Source organism: Felis catus, chromosome A1 (assembly GCF_018350175.1).
Source record: "Felis catus isolate Fca126 chromosome A1, F.catus_Fca126_mat1.0, whole genome shotgun sequence".
Classification (NCBI taxonomy): domain Eukaryota; kingdom Metazoa; phylum Chordata; class Mammalia; order Carnivora; family Felidae; genus Felis; species Felis catus.
This window is the reverse complement of record NC_058368.1, coordinates 28328913-28341786: the sequence shown is the minus strand read 5'-3', so window position 1 is coordinate 28341786 and position 12874 is coordinate 28328913. Positions and strand designations below refer to the sequence as shown.

General features: G+C 36.4%; 1 protein-coding gene across 13 annotated transcripts in view; it reads left to right on the top strand.

The window, feature by feature from the left end:
• AKAP11 (A-kinase anchoring protein 11) overlaps positions 1-12630 on the top strand; it is a 50717-nt gene extending 38087 nt beyond the window's left edge. For 12 of the 13 annotated variants that reach the window (XM_011290613.4, XM_045053493.1, XM_023251876.2 and 9 more), the window contains 4 exons: positions 1772-1855; positions 2641-2687; positions 5857-6017; positions 8660-12630. In XM_011290613.4, coding sequence (XP_011288915.2) covers positions 1772-1855; positions 2641-2687; positions 5857-6017; positions 8660-8800 — 433 coding nt within the window. In that variant the 3' untranslated portion in view covers positions 8801-12630. The remainder of the gene's footprint in view (positions 1-1771; positions 1856-2640; positions 2688-5856; positions 6018-8659) is intronic. The other variant, XM_006927317.3, reaches the window with a different exon arrangement.
• The last annotated feature ends 244 nt before the right edge of the window (positions 12631-12874 follow it).

Genomic DNA, 12874 nt, shown 5'->3' with positions numbered 1-12874 from the left:
TCAAGACTGTTAAGTGAAGAAATTAAGTTGTTTTGTGTTGGATTAATGTCAGATGATCATTGCTCAGGACAGTCCTGGTTTGCTCCTGCTGTTCTGGTATAGTTATTAATGGTGACTTCTTTCATTTCCAAAAGTGTCCTGGTTAGATGAAAAATTCTATGGTCACCCTATTTAGAAATGGCATTTTATAAATAACTAACTTTAAATCTGATCTATTTTGAGGGGTAGCAGAGGTGAGGGAATGAGGTTAAATAGAGGGAGTTTGAATTTTTGGTCTTTACATTCTTCAGCTGTTATTTCTTTTCATGTTCACTTAAAATCTAGGTGATGGGTTTTTATTATTAATTAAAAGGAGGGGTCATTGTTGTCAGGGAATGAGGAAGAATTTTAATTTTGTAGTATTTTTCTTTGTTTAGAAAAATCGTTCTATTGGTAGATGTAAATGCAGTGTTTGAGATAATTTTTTCTTTCTCTTCGGCTCACAGCCGTCTGTCCCTTCGGTATCTCCATGTTTTTCCATTCTCGATTTGTTTGACAGCAGGCTACAGAGGCATAACTCTGGTTGTTTTAATGGTTTTGTGATAGAGCTATACTTTTTTGAACGTAGGTTGAAAAGGCACTGCTCAGTTTTAGCTTTTATTTTCGAAGACATTATAGTGTGTGACAGTGTGATAGTGCCAGAGTAAAGATGGATATGCAAATTGTTGAAATTGCTTGGAAACTCTTTATAACGTTTAAATAATTGTCCCTTTGTTGGTAACCTTGTCAACGTCTACTGATGCACAGAGGATGATTTTGTGTTAATTCACTTTTTAGAACCAAAATTTTGGTTTGTATAAATATTAATTTTTATAATTGCCTAGCATAATGTGGGGAAATATAAGCTGCTTATCACTGCGAACTAATGTGCTTACTAATTATTTTAATGACTTAGAATTTTAAATTGCATGTTTAGGTTTTAATCTGAAATTTTTCATTTAATTTTGTTTCTGAACACAGTTGCTTTTTGTGTTTTATTGCTTTGCTGCAGTTTGAGAATCTAGTTGCTTTCTTCTTCTAGTTAGGTAGTTCAAGAAGTTCTCTGTGTGGCACTGGTGACTGGCCCACCAGACAGGTGCATTGCTTAATTGAGCCTTGGTTATTCAATATTCTGAAGAAAGTGTATAATATTTGCCACCTACTGAATTATACATAATGTATGAAATGAAGGTCATTGACATAATAAGAGTATTTTAAAATCAGAAAACATCTTTTCTCCAAGTAGGTACAAAAGGTCTGTTCGGGGCTATGTTTTTGTGCCTGTCATTTCATCCCCACCTCCCCAGCCCATCAGTGTTTGCGCTGTCTAAAGAGCTGAGAGAATGTTAACCTACGGTCTTTTTAAAATGTTACCCAAACTGAAGGGTATTGGCTTTTTACAAATTATATCCCAAGATTTGTCATAGACGTTAATTAAATCATGAAGCTTCTTACTTTGTGCATCCATTTGCTGTCCTAAAAGTCTTTCTGTTATGTTCATGTGTAAAATAAATACAGGTTTAGAATAATTTTCCTGATCTGTTGAGGGCAAGTAAGAAAACTTTCAATGTCTGAAGCTGTCAAGTACCTTTTCCAGTAGCAGTGATGGTCTCTCCCTCCAAGGATGCCCCACTCCGCCGGGGCAGCTTCCGAACCTCCCAGTTACCACTGACAGAAGCTGTTCCAAGGAAAACCAAGGTCTTCTTTACTATTCATTTTCTGGTTCAGCTCTGTTCTTTTCTTCTTCTGGCAGTAATGGTAACAGCAGTAGCTGGAGCAGTCTTGGTTTAGAAGGAGATTTGTATGAGGACAATTTATCCTTTCCAACAACAGACAGGTTGGTCCAGTCCAGAAACTTAAAAACTGATGAGTCTTTCACACTAATGCATGATGTCATATTCTTAAAAGAATGTGGGTTACAGTGCCAGTATGTTTCAATCTGCTTTTCTCCTATATTTGGACGTGATTCTGCTTGATAATTTACATCTAATGAAAAAATTCAATTATGCTAAGACATGACTGACATCTAATTGCAAAATGTGTTACGTCTGTGCATGTGTTGCTCTGCTTGTTCTTTTTCATTCTACCAATTATTATTTCATTAAAAAGAGCTTGCTTCCTACAGGATTTCTGGGGTTTGGGTTTATTATTTTATTTTGTTTTTGTATGTAATTTTATTTCATATATAAGAAAAGTTGTAGGAAAAAGGTGTTTTTTACCCTGTTAAAAATATGTACATGGGATCAGCAGAAGCATTAATAATTATTCATGGCATTCTGTGATAATTCAAATGCTGTGTTATCTAAAACCAAATTAGTAGAATATTTCAGCTTTAAGTTATTTTAAAATAAGTTTTATCATGAAATTACTTGGTGTTCTGTATCACGGTAAGGTAAAGCCTCTTAGTTATCGATGACCTATCTAGGCATCATTTACAATTCAGATTTTAACATGAAATGGTGTGAGAAGCAAAGCTTCCTTTTTTATTGGCATTTCTTCCCTTTATAAGTGTCACATATCATCGTAACATTCATTCTTTACCACGTTTTAAGAATTAGTTTTAATACTATTATTAACTAAAGCCATTTTTTTTAACTGCTTCTGCTCTTTTTATTTGAAAAGTGATGGGCCAGATGATAAAGATGAAGATCATGAGGATGATGTAGAAGGTAATTGACAATTTGTTTTTCAAAGTGTTTGCGTGTTTTTTGTATAAGGTTCTAGAAGAGTCTTTAACCTGTCCATTTTTGTCAGTCTCCAGTTTTATTATAAATCGGGGTATTTACATTACAAATCAGGATATTCTTGTACTAATGTATCCAATGTCAGGTCCTTTGTTAAACAATTTGTACTATTTGATTGCTAAACTAATGAAGTGCCTGCCCATTGGTGTAAAGGCTGACATGCTTTAAAAGAATTATTTAATTATTGGAGAGGGAAATTTATGATAATCTCTCTGTATAATTATCTTTTTAAAAACACAAAACCCTTACATTATAAGATATAATTTATTATAATTATGGCATATGCCCTAGTTTTTTCCTCCCAAACTAGTAGCTTCTAGAATTAGTGTTTTAATGTTGATCTTTCATAAATCAATAAATAAAAATTAAAAGAGGGCGCCTGGGTGGCGCAGTCGGTTAAGCATCCGACTTCAGCCAGGTCACGATCTCGCGGTCCGTGAGTTCGAGCCCCGCGTCAGGCTCTGGGCTGATGGCTCGGAGCCTGGAGCCTGTTTCCGATTCTGTGTCTCCCTCTCTCTCTGCCCCTCCCCCGTTCATGCTCTGTCTCTCTCTGTCCCAAAAATAAATAAACATTGAAAAAAAAATAATAAAATAAAAATAAAAATTAAAAGATATTTTAAAATAAATTCTTCCCTCTCTCAATTCTATTCCTAAACTCACACATATACATATTTGAAGAAAATACTCAATTCTTTCTTTGATGAATATAGTTCTAAATATGTAAATACTGGACACCATTGGTCACAGAGTTCTGGACCATCATTTATAATGCTTAATTCAAATATATTAGAATATCTGAGCGAACATGGAAACTTTCCGTGCCGAAGCTGAATTTTCATTGTGATTAGATGGCTATTGATTTATTTTCCAAAAATCTTTATTTTTTTTAATTATGAAAATACCAACAATCTCTAGTGACACCTAAAAATATTCATACTGTTTGAGATACTGTTTCTGAACTAGTGATTTTTTTCATCCTTTCTTTGCAAGTAGACAAACTGAGAAAATTTCCCAAATGAATTTCTTAAAATGTACTTTCATAACACCTGAGTTTCCAATCAGTTTTGTCACCAATTATGCCTTCCTTATTTAGGGAGGTCATGTACTGGTTTTTGAGATAAAATCCTCCAAACTGAGGTGATTATTTTTTAGTGCCAATGCTTCTGCTAAATAGACATTCTTCATATCAGGCTTCTAGAAGTAAGTTTTTGTCATCAGATATGAAGTAGGAGTAGGACAATACTTTTAGAGTCACAGATAGGCTGGGTAATAATTTGCTTTATTTTTGTTGACTTAAAGAGTGTTGACTTTGTCTAGAAAAATTGTATCCTTTTTCCCAAGTCATGCCTGTGAACAAAGTTATTCCAAAGGCAGTACATGGTGTAAATGCGTGTGGTGAGTATTTTCTCTAATGAACTAGTCATTACTTAACTGACTTTACTGAGGAATGAATAAGAGAAAAGAAGATACAGGTGAATATAAATAATGAAATTCATTTTCAAAGTTTACTTTTGGCACTAGCAAGCTCTTTAGGGTTTCTTTTGTGAGTAGATAGAAATCAGAAGAATTACATGTGGATATATGCCATGCCATCACTCACCTTTGAGATCCCAGTCTTCTCATCATGTAGAAAATTGTGGCCAACTTTCAATTTTGTTAAATTAGGAATTGGTAAATTAGGAGATGGATTGAAACGAATTTATAGAAAGATTCAAAATTATGGAAATCCTACTTTTCATTGTTGTTTATAGTTGCAGTAGGTCAGCTCCTTCCCTTTTCGCTGGAGTTTAGTAACCTCTCCAAAGGGCCAGGAGCTCTGAGCTGAGAAAGCCAGTAATACAGAGAAGTCTTGAGGTGACTTAGCTTCCGACCCCATGACCTCTGCAGGATTCACTGAATGGCCCTGAGGCCACGCCTGGTATCATAGTGCACTAGACCCGTTTTTGATTGAGAGTCAGTGGGGGGAGAGGAGGAAAAAGGCAGTACGTTTATCTTAAAGCGTGACACGGATCCGTTTTTTTAAATGAAAAAATTAGGAACCAACACATCCTAAAAATGATCAGTGGTAGTCTAGAATGCCCTCCAGTGCTCTCAAGAAGAATCAGGGCCATCCACCACCAAATTTCCATTGCTGGTACAAACTGGCGTGATGTCTTCCAGCGTGCCCACCCTGCATCGCTTGTGTGGGAGGGCCCTTGTCTCAGCTCGGCTTTTTGCTCAGCCATCGTTAAGCAGGAGTGGGTAAACACTTGGTATGGGTCCACAGGTCATTAGTTTTATCATCAACAGCGATTCATCCTTCCTTATGTTGAAAACGTACTTTTCGTTAAAAGAAACTTGAGAGCAGTATTTTATTTATAAAGGAGTGTGCCAGAAAATTCCCCAGTCTGGCGCTTGGGATATTAAGTGGCTGCATATGACATTTTTTCCCCCATTCTGCCTAAAGAATGAAGTGATTACACAGAGCATGGAGCCGGACTTCCTGTGTTCACATCCTGGTTCAGCCACCTCCCCACTGTCATACTCTGGATCTCTCTTCGCCTCACATCTCTCACGTAGTTCCCACCTCATAGGGTGGGTGTGAGGATTCCAGGAGTTTGTATAGCAGAAGAGCTTAGAACGTTACTTATGATGTAATACGTGTGATACAAGGGCTTGCTGCTTCCTTCTCTCAGTTCAAGCAGCTTTCTTAAAGTCCATTTAATAGGTTTACTTATTTGAGATTGTATTTTTGTGTTTCACTTCTATTTTGGTGGTTATTATAGCTTTATAGTTTGGTTTCTCTTTCTTTACCTGTGTATTGTATTTTGACACAAATTATGGCATTTATAAAGGATCTGAATTCAGTGCCTCAAAGTAGAGTTTTACATCTGTGCTCTCAGTAGACGATCAGTGTTACTCCTTTGTTGTAGAATTGTTTTACCCTTTCAAATAAATGTTTTAGTTGATGTCAACATAGGAGTAAGAAAGGACGGATTTTTTTCCAGCATTGGCTGGAATCTTAAGAAATGGAAAGTACCTGTCCTGGGAAACCAGAGGTGTTGAGAATCGAATTGATGAGTTTTACTTTATATTGCTTAAATGTCAATATTAGGTTTGGAGCAAGACCGAAAGATTCTGCTCATTACAAATATCGACATGGAGCCGTGCACAGTAGACCCCCAGCTAAGGATTATCCTTCAGTGGCTCGTCGCTTCGGAGGCTGAAGTGGCAGAACTTTGTCTTCATGACTCTGCGAAGAAGGAGTTTATACAAGTAAGGACCTGCCGTACAGAGTGTTTGTGAGGATACGTTTCGCCGTACGTGCTGCTCTGTGTCACGTGGTTGGTCTAGTAAGATGCCCCTTGATAGCAGAGGGCGTAAACGTTTAGGTGGTAGAGTCTCATAGTTGGGTCCAGATGTCCGCTGTGCCATAACCACAGGCAGGCTCCCCAGTCTCCGTGTCCTTAACTGCACTGTGAAAATGACTGTGGAGTTTACCTCACAGAGCTTTTGTGAGGATGTAAAAAGATGCTTAATCTAGTGTCTGGCACATCCTAAGTACTCCAAGTTAGGTGCCGTTAATAAACATGTGTTCGTATGCAAAAACTGAGTTATTCTTTGTTTTAAATTGATTCATAATTGTGCCTTGTAATTAGTATGTCTCCTACTCTGTTAATCTAGCCTCTCTAGTGGGAGACACTAGCATACTCAAAAGCCAGTAAAGGTTTAAACATCTCATAAGGGATCATGAACCACTTTGAGGACTTAATAGGGCTCTAATAATAGAACAGTCAGATTTGATGCATTAATAGGATGTCTTTATTGAGAACTTACTTAACTGTTTGCCAGGCACCTTGTTAGTCAAGAGTTTTGGTTTATAGTGTTAAGGTTTTTGGCCCAGAATTTTGCTTACCAGAATTTTAGTTTAATCTTCTTATAGGTATAGAATAGTCAAATGAGTAACCAGTATATATTGATCTGTAATAACAAAAAAGGAACAATCCAGTTACTCTTGATTCCTGGTTTGGGATTTACAAAGATATTGTTGAAAGAAGTATGTGAAAAAGGCATTTGGTAAAAATAATTTTTTTGGGCATTTTGTAATTTGTTTTTACTTGGACTTTTTGGAGTTTTCTAGTTTAGGTTTCTGTTTGTGAGCAGAAGGAGAAAATAAGACAGAAAGAGATGCTCAAGGAATGAATTGTCAGGGAGAAGGAATGGGTAGGAAAAGTGTTAGAACTGACTGTAGAGAGGCAAACATTTTCAAGTCATTTAGTCATGGATAAACTGAGAGCTAAGGAAGGCCTTCAGTAGAACTGAGCGTGAGCATGTTAGTGCTTGGGGCAAGGGACCTCTTCCCCAAGTAACCTAGGAAAACTTTCTGGAAGTTCCTCAAAAAGTTAAACCTAGCATTATCCTATAACCCAGCAATTCCACTCCTAGGTATATACCCAAGGGGAGTGAAAACACATGTCCACGGCAACATTATTCATAATAGGCCCAAAGTGGAAACATCCTGGAATGGATAAATAAAATGTAATATATGCAGTGGAATATTATCTGTCAGTAAAGAGGAAGGAAGTACATGTATGCTGCACCATGGAGGGACCTTGAAGTCATGTTAAGTGAAAGAAACTGGTCGCCGGAGAGCATATGTTTTATGGTTACATTTACATGAAATGGCCAAAGTGGGCAAATCTATAGAGACTGGAGTAGATTAGTGATTGCCTAGAGTTGAGTGGTTTGTGACAAATGGGACATGTTTACTAATAAGTAGAGCTTTCCTTTTGGTGTAGTGAATGAAACATGTTTTAACATCGATTGTGGTAAGAGTTACATTCAACGGGGGGGAGTATACTAAAAACCATTGACTAGTAAACTTTAAGTGGATGAAGTGTATGCTCTGTGAATTATATCTCTGAAAGGATACTTTTTAAAAAGGTTAAGCATATTTATATTACAAAATTGGTTTTTACAGGACTAAAGAGAAAAAAAAATGAATGAAGACGTGTTCTGATTCTGGTGACAATAGAGTTTATTTAAACCTGTATTTACTTTTTAAAAAAATTGAGGTGTAATTGAAATATAACATTATATTAGTTTCAGGTATACACCATAATGATTTGATATTTGTATATATTGTGAAATGATCACCACAATATTTATTTACTTTGGTTGGTTTTTGTCAAAACACTAACATTTCTTAACTTAGAAAGCCATGTTTCCATTGAGGCCAGAGTGTGTATTCCAGAAAAAAGCCACACTGCATGTTGTGAAAGGAAAAATCCACATCTTTCTATTAAGATTGACATTATCTTTATTATTTTATGTTCCTGATTGAGGGTGTGGCAGATGTATTTAGTTAGGTCAAGAATTTGGTGTAGAAATGGAGACTAGACTCCCACACAGACTATCTGGTAGGTGAGGTTTGTGGAGTTCTGTCTCCCAACAATCCCAAAGTGTCATTTTGTGAAGGAGATGTGTTTGTCAAAGGCAGGAAGCAAGAGGGGTGGTGATTTAGTGGAGAAGAGACTTCATTATAAAACTGGGGAATAATATTTTAACCACAGGCAGCAGGATTCTTACAGTTACCGGATATTAAAAATAAAAATGAGGGGCGCCTGGGTGGCGCAGTTGGTTAAGCGTCCGACTTCAGCCAGGTCATGATCTCGCGGTCCGTGAGTTCGAGCCCTGCGTCGGGCTCTGGGCTGATGGCTCAGAGCCTGGAGCCTGTTTCCGATTCTGTGTCTCCCTCTCTCTCTGCCCCTCCCCCGTTCATGCTCTGTCTCTCTCTGTCCCAAAAATAAATAAACGTTGAAAAAAAAAATTAAAAAAAAAAAATAAATAAAAATGAAAACTTGATTGTTAGAAAATTGTCTTTGGTTAATGTTGGACATGCTTTTCTTTCTTCCTAGCTTTCAAAACGACTACAAGGAAAGGGATGGAAGGTGGGGGACCTCCTGCAGGCTGTGCTGCGGTACTATGACATGCGGGAGAAGACGCCTGGGGAGGAGAGGTGCAAGTCACTGTTTGACTGGCTCTTGGAAAACGCATAGAACAAACTCGCAGCCGGTCCATTTTATTGTTTGGGGAGAGGAAGTAACAGATAAGGATGCATAGGGTAAACTGTTAACACTTACCGTGAACTGGGAGGGAAGTAGATAGAGCTTTTTAAAAGCGCATTCCGTCATCCCACGTTGTATATATATAGTTCATACTTTTGTAATCTCTGTCAAATATGATCTTCATTTATTCTTCTAGACACGTGCATAGTGTGTTAAGATCCTAAGAACACTGATTTGACGGAAGGTCTGACCATGACGTTTTCAGGGACACTGACTGACAGCATTCTTTTTGCATCCAAGTTAATGCTGCTATGAACCGCACCCAGGCGGCCAAGGACGTTGCAGACAAATGCTATCCTGTTAAGAACTAATCTGACAAAATAGCTTTGAGGCTAATGGTTTTTCTTCCCCCAATAGAATTTTTTTCTTATTTTTAAAAGTCATTTTTATTTTCATAGCTCAGCTATTGGTAGCTTTTTGAATCCCCCCAAACTATTTAATTTCTTAGAAACATTAGTATTTTAGGTTTCTCTAAATACCGTAAATGATAGTTTCCCCAGCCTTTCATTAAATGACATTATTTGCTAATGTTGCCAATCCATCTGGCATGAAAGTGTGTGTGTGTGTGTGTGTGTGTGTGTGTGTGTGTGTGTAGAGGAATACTTTTGACTTGCCTAGTGGGTTTGTGCCCTTTTTTATTTTACTGTTTTCTTGGTTAGAAACCCACTGTTGACATTTAAAAGGTGCTTTAAAATAAAATGTCTATAAAGATTGTGCAGTAAGAATTTTTATTTCTTGGTTTTTTTTAACTATTTTGCGTCCCTAATTTATCCTATAAATGAAAATAAAGGTGCAAAACATGTTAAAATTTTAAAAATTAATGTTAATATGGAAATGCATTTAGAGAAGCCCAATAATGATTTTCATTGTTGGATTTTTGAAAAACAAACAACTCTCTTCTTAGCAAGGATGAGCTTTTTCTAGAAAAAGAAGGGATGCCCAGGCTCCCTCTCCCCGATAAAATAGTATCTGCACTGTTTTGTAAAGTTGACTGACATGATTTTTCTGGGCTCTGTGTTTTTTTACTTCCTTGTCTTTAGAAACTGCAAGTTGACTCGAATAGCGCTTGTGTCTTGGTATTGTACGTGAGGGTATGCGCGTGTGAGTTTTTGGTTCTTCCATTAGTGGATTTTATAATCTAGAGTAAATCACCTTTTGTTGGGGGCTTTGGTTTTACTCCATTACATTTTCTTTTTTCCTGCCATTGCATTTTCTTTTTCCCTGAGCACTGACTGTTCTGGAAGCTGCACAAAGTGTAGAAGACATAGCACCCACCAAGGGGCAAGGAATAAGGGCACTTACATTAATTTGAATTAATAATTATGGTAGAGAAATGTATTTTGTAATGAGAGAGTAAAATTTGCTTTTTAAGAAAAATACCAAAAGCCACTTAAATATTTTGAGATTACATTGTAAGCTTTGGTTTTTCTCAACTTAAGATACAGAAATGGAGTGAGCCTTAAAAATAAATTTGCCTAAAGTTTCTTCAAGTATTTTTTAAGGTGGAGAAATGCAGGAAATGTATATAACCAGAATTGTTTCTGTCTTTTGCTTCTCAGAACTTGAGATTTAGCAGCACTGGACTGGGTTTATACATGCTGGCACCTGGGTTGATGATAACACGGATTTACTGCTTATTAAGCTTGGATTGAATTTTTACAAGTATATAACTATCAAGTTGTGTCTAGTAACTTGGATATATGTATGGGTGTGATTAACAGCCAAATTGTGTTCTGACTTTCTTTTCAGCTAAAGTGAAAATATATTAGTTTCGTTAAAACTTTCTGTGCTTGAAAGTGTTTATGTTTATTTCTATTATGGTAGAAATCATTTTGAAGATTTTCCTCCTGTCTCTGTTTTCTCTGCATTTACCTGGAGCTTTGCTGGATTCAGAGTTCCCTGATTTAGCCACGACGTAAGGACAGACCAGTCTTTAGGTGTTAGTTAGCATGCATGGTAAGAATCCTAGTGGAACTCTACCCCTGTATCAGTTTCACGCAGGGGCATAGAGAAAAATATTAAGTATTGGCAGATGTGAAAAGAAGCGTGAGTTAAAGCTCCTTGTAGGGAGAGAAGTATCTTTTAATCAAGTGCAGTCTAAACTCACATTCTTTAAAGGCACTTTGTGATTATTCCAAAGACATGTTCCGTCTGTTTGGTTGCCCAGTCTTCAGAACAGCTCTGTTTGTTGAGGACTACCCGTCTTATTTTATTACAGATCTCCTTGACCTATTTGTATTATATAACATTGTGATCTTGCCATTCTGTGCATTTTGGCTCTTAGGAAATTACCATGTCTTATTCAGAACTGTTAAGTTGTGATGTGTGTTGAGTTGAATTCTGTTTATCAGTTTCAGAACCCTTGAAGGATCTGTGGGAAGAAAGTGGACGAGGCCTTCTGATAGGTGGTTTTTTTTTTTAGAACATTATTTTAGACCGAAATGTAGCAATTCTTTGATAGTCTTTTCCCAAGCCACGTTTAAACTACATTTATATTTTGGATGTTATTAATGTTGATTTTGAAAATACTTCCTGATTTATACAAAATGAATGATTCATTTGTAAATCACAGAAGAAAATTAAAATATCTATTGGGATGGTTGATAGAATTTAATGAAGTAATAAAACCTCTGAGAGTATTCACTCGGTGAATATACGTGATAACATCTTTCTACTTTGAAAAATGTTCCACTTACCCTTTCAGATATTTGACGTGAATTAATTCAATTCATAATACTTCCATTTTGCTTAAATAAGGGTTTTATGTTGCTGGCAGGAGAATTTAATTACTTATTAAATGTACCATGTATAAAGTGAAAGATCATTTACTCACATGGCTTTGACATCAGTGCACATTTCCCAGTCGCAGACCTTAACCCTGACTCATCATCAGAGTCCAGAGTCAGATGTCTTCTTAGTTAATTATTTAGCTAGTAGTATTCTTTCACAAATAACTATCACTTTCCCATCAGTATATTGCTTTAAATTTTATATTTCTCAAAAGAAACTTTCCACAGTTTTAAAAAAATATATTAATGCATCCACACTCAGGGTGTAGGGAAAATGCTTTCCACTGAAAACCCTGCCCACCTGTCACCAGCACAAGACAGTTAGAGCATCAGTGGGAATTACGTGATTATACTAAAGCGAAAAGTGAAATGCATTTTTATTTCCATTTTTAGCAAAAGACCCTGCACACATTTACTCACTTACTGGATTCCTGCTCTGAAGACGCAGATGCAGTGTTGGTCACTCTTGTCACTTTATTTATTTATTATTGTTTTTTCCATCTCTGTACATTCCTTTCACATGGGTAGGATTGTAGTTCTAGAAGTTCATTGTTTTGTTTTTGCTGTAATGTTTGAATACTATTTAATATCAGGTTTTAATATTGCTGGATTTGCTAACTTTGGTTACTTGTGCAGTGTTTGAAGTAATTCACATTCTTGTTTAATATATATATATAGTAAAAGCAGCTTTGAGTAATCGTAGCTGTTTATTTGTGCAGAATTACTACATTAAGATCTTGTATAACGGTGACTTTTTTTGGCTTTTCAGTCATTTAATATGTTCATTTATCAAAATACGAACTTCAGGATGCACTATAATTTTGTTTTTGCAGTGGCTCAAAATAAACATTTCAGAAATTACTTTTGTAATAATTTGCAATTAATTGTTCTTTTTATCTTTTATGAATTATTTGTCTGTGATCTTTCCTCTCCCAACTAAGAATTCTCCAATAAACTTAAGAGATGCCTGGCCTTCGTTTCCATTCTGTAATATCTTGTTAACTTCTCTGTTCTGAACTAAACAAAGGCATACAAGTGGAACTTCCACGATAGAAGACTCATTGCACGATCCTTACGCTTCTAACATGGCTTCCAAGAACGAGAGAGGCTAGGTATTTTTAGTCGGACACTAGATTCTAGCTACATATTCAGGTGCCTCTGATGCTGACATAAGTGACTTCAAAGGCTGTTGGCCCAGTCTGTTCTGTATTTGAGT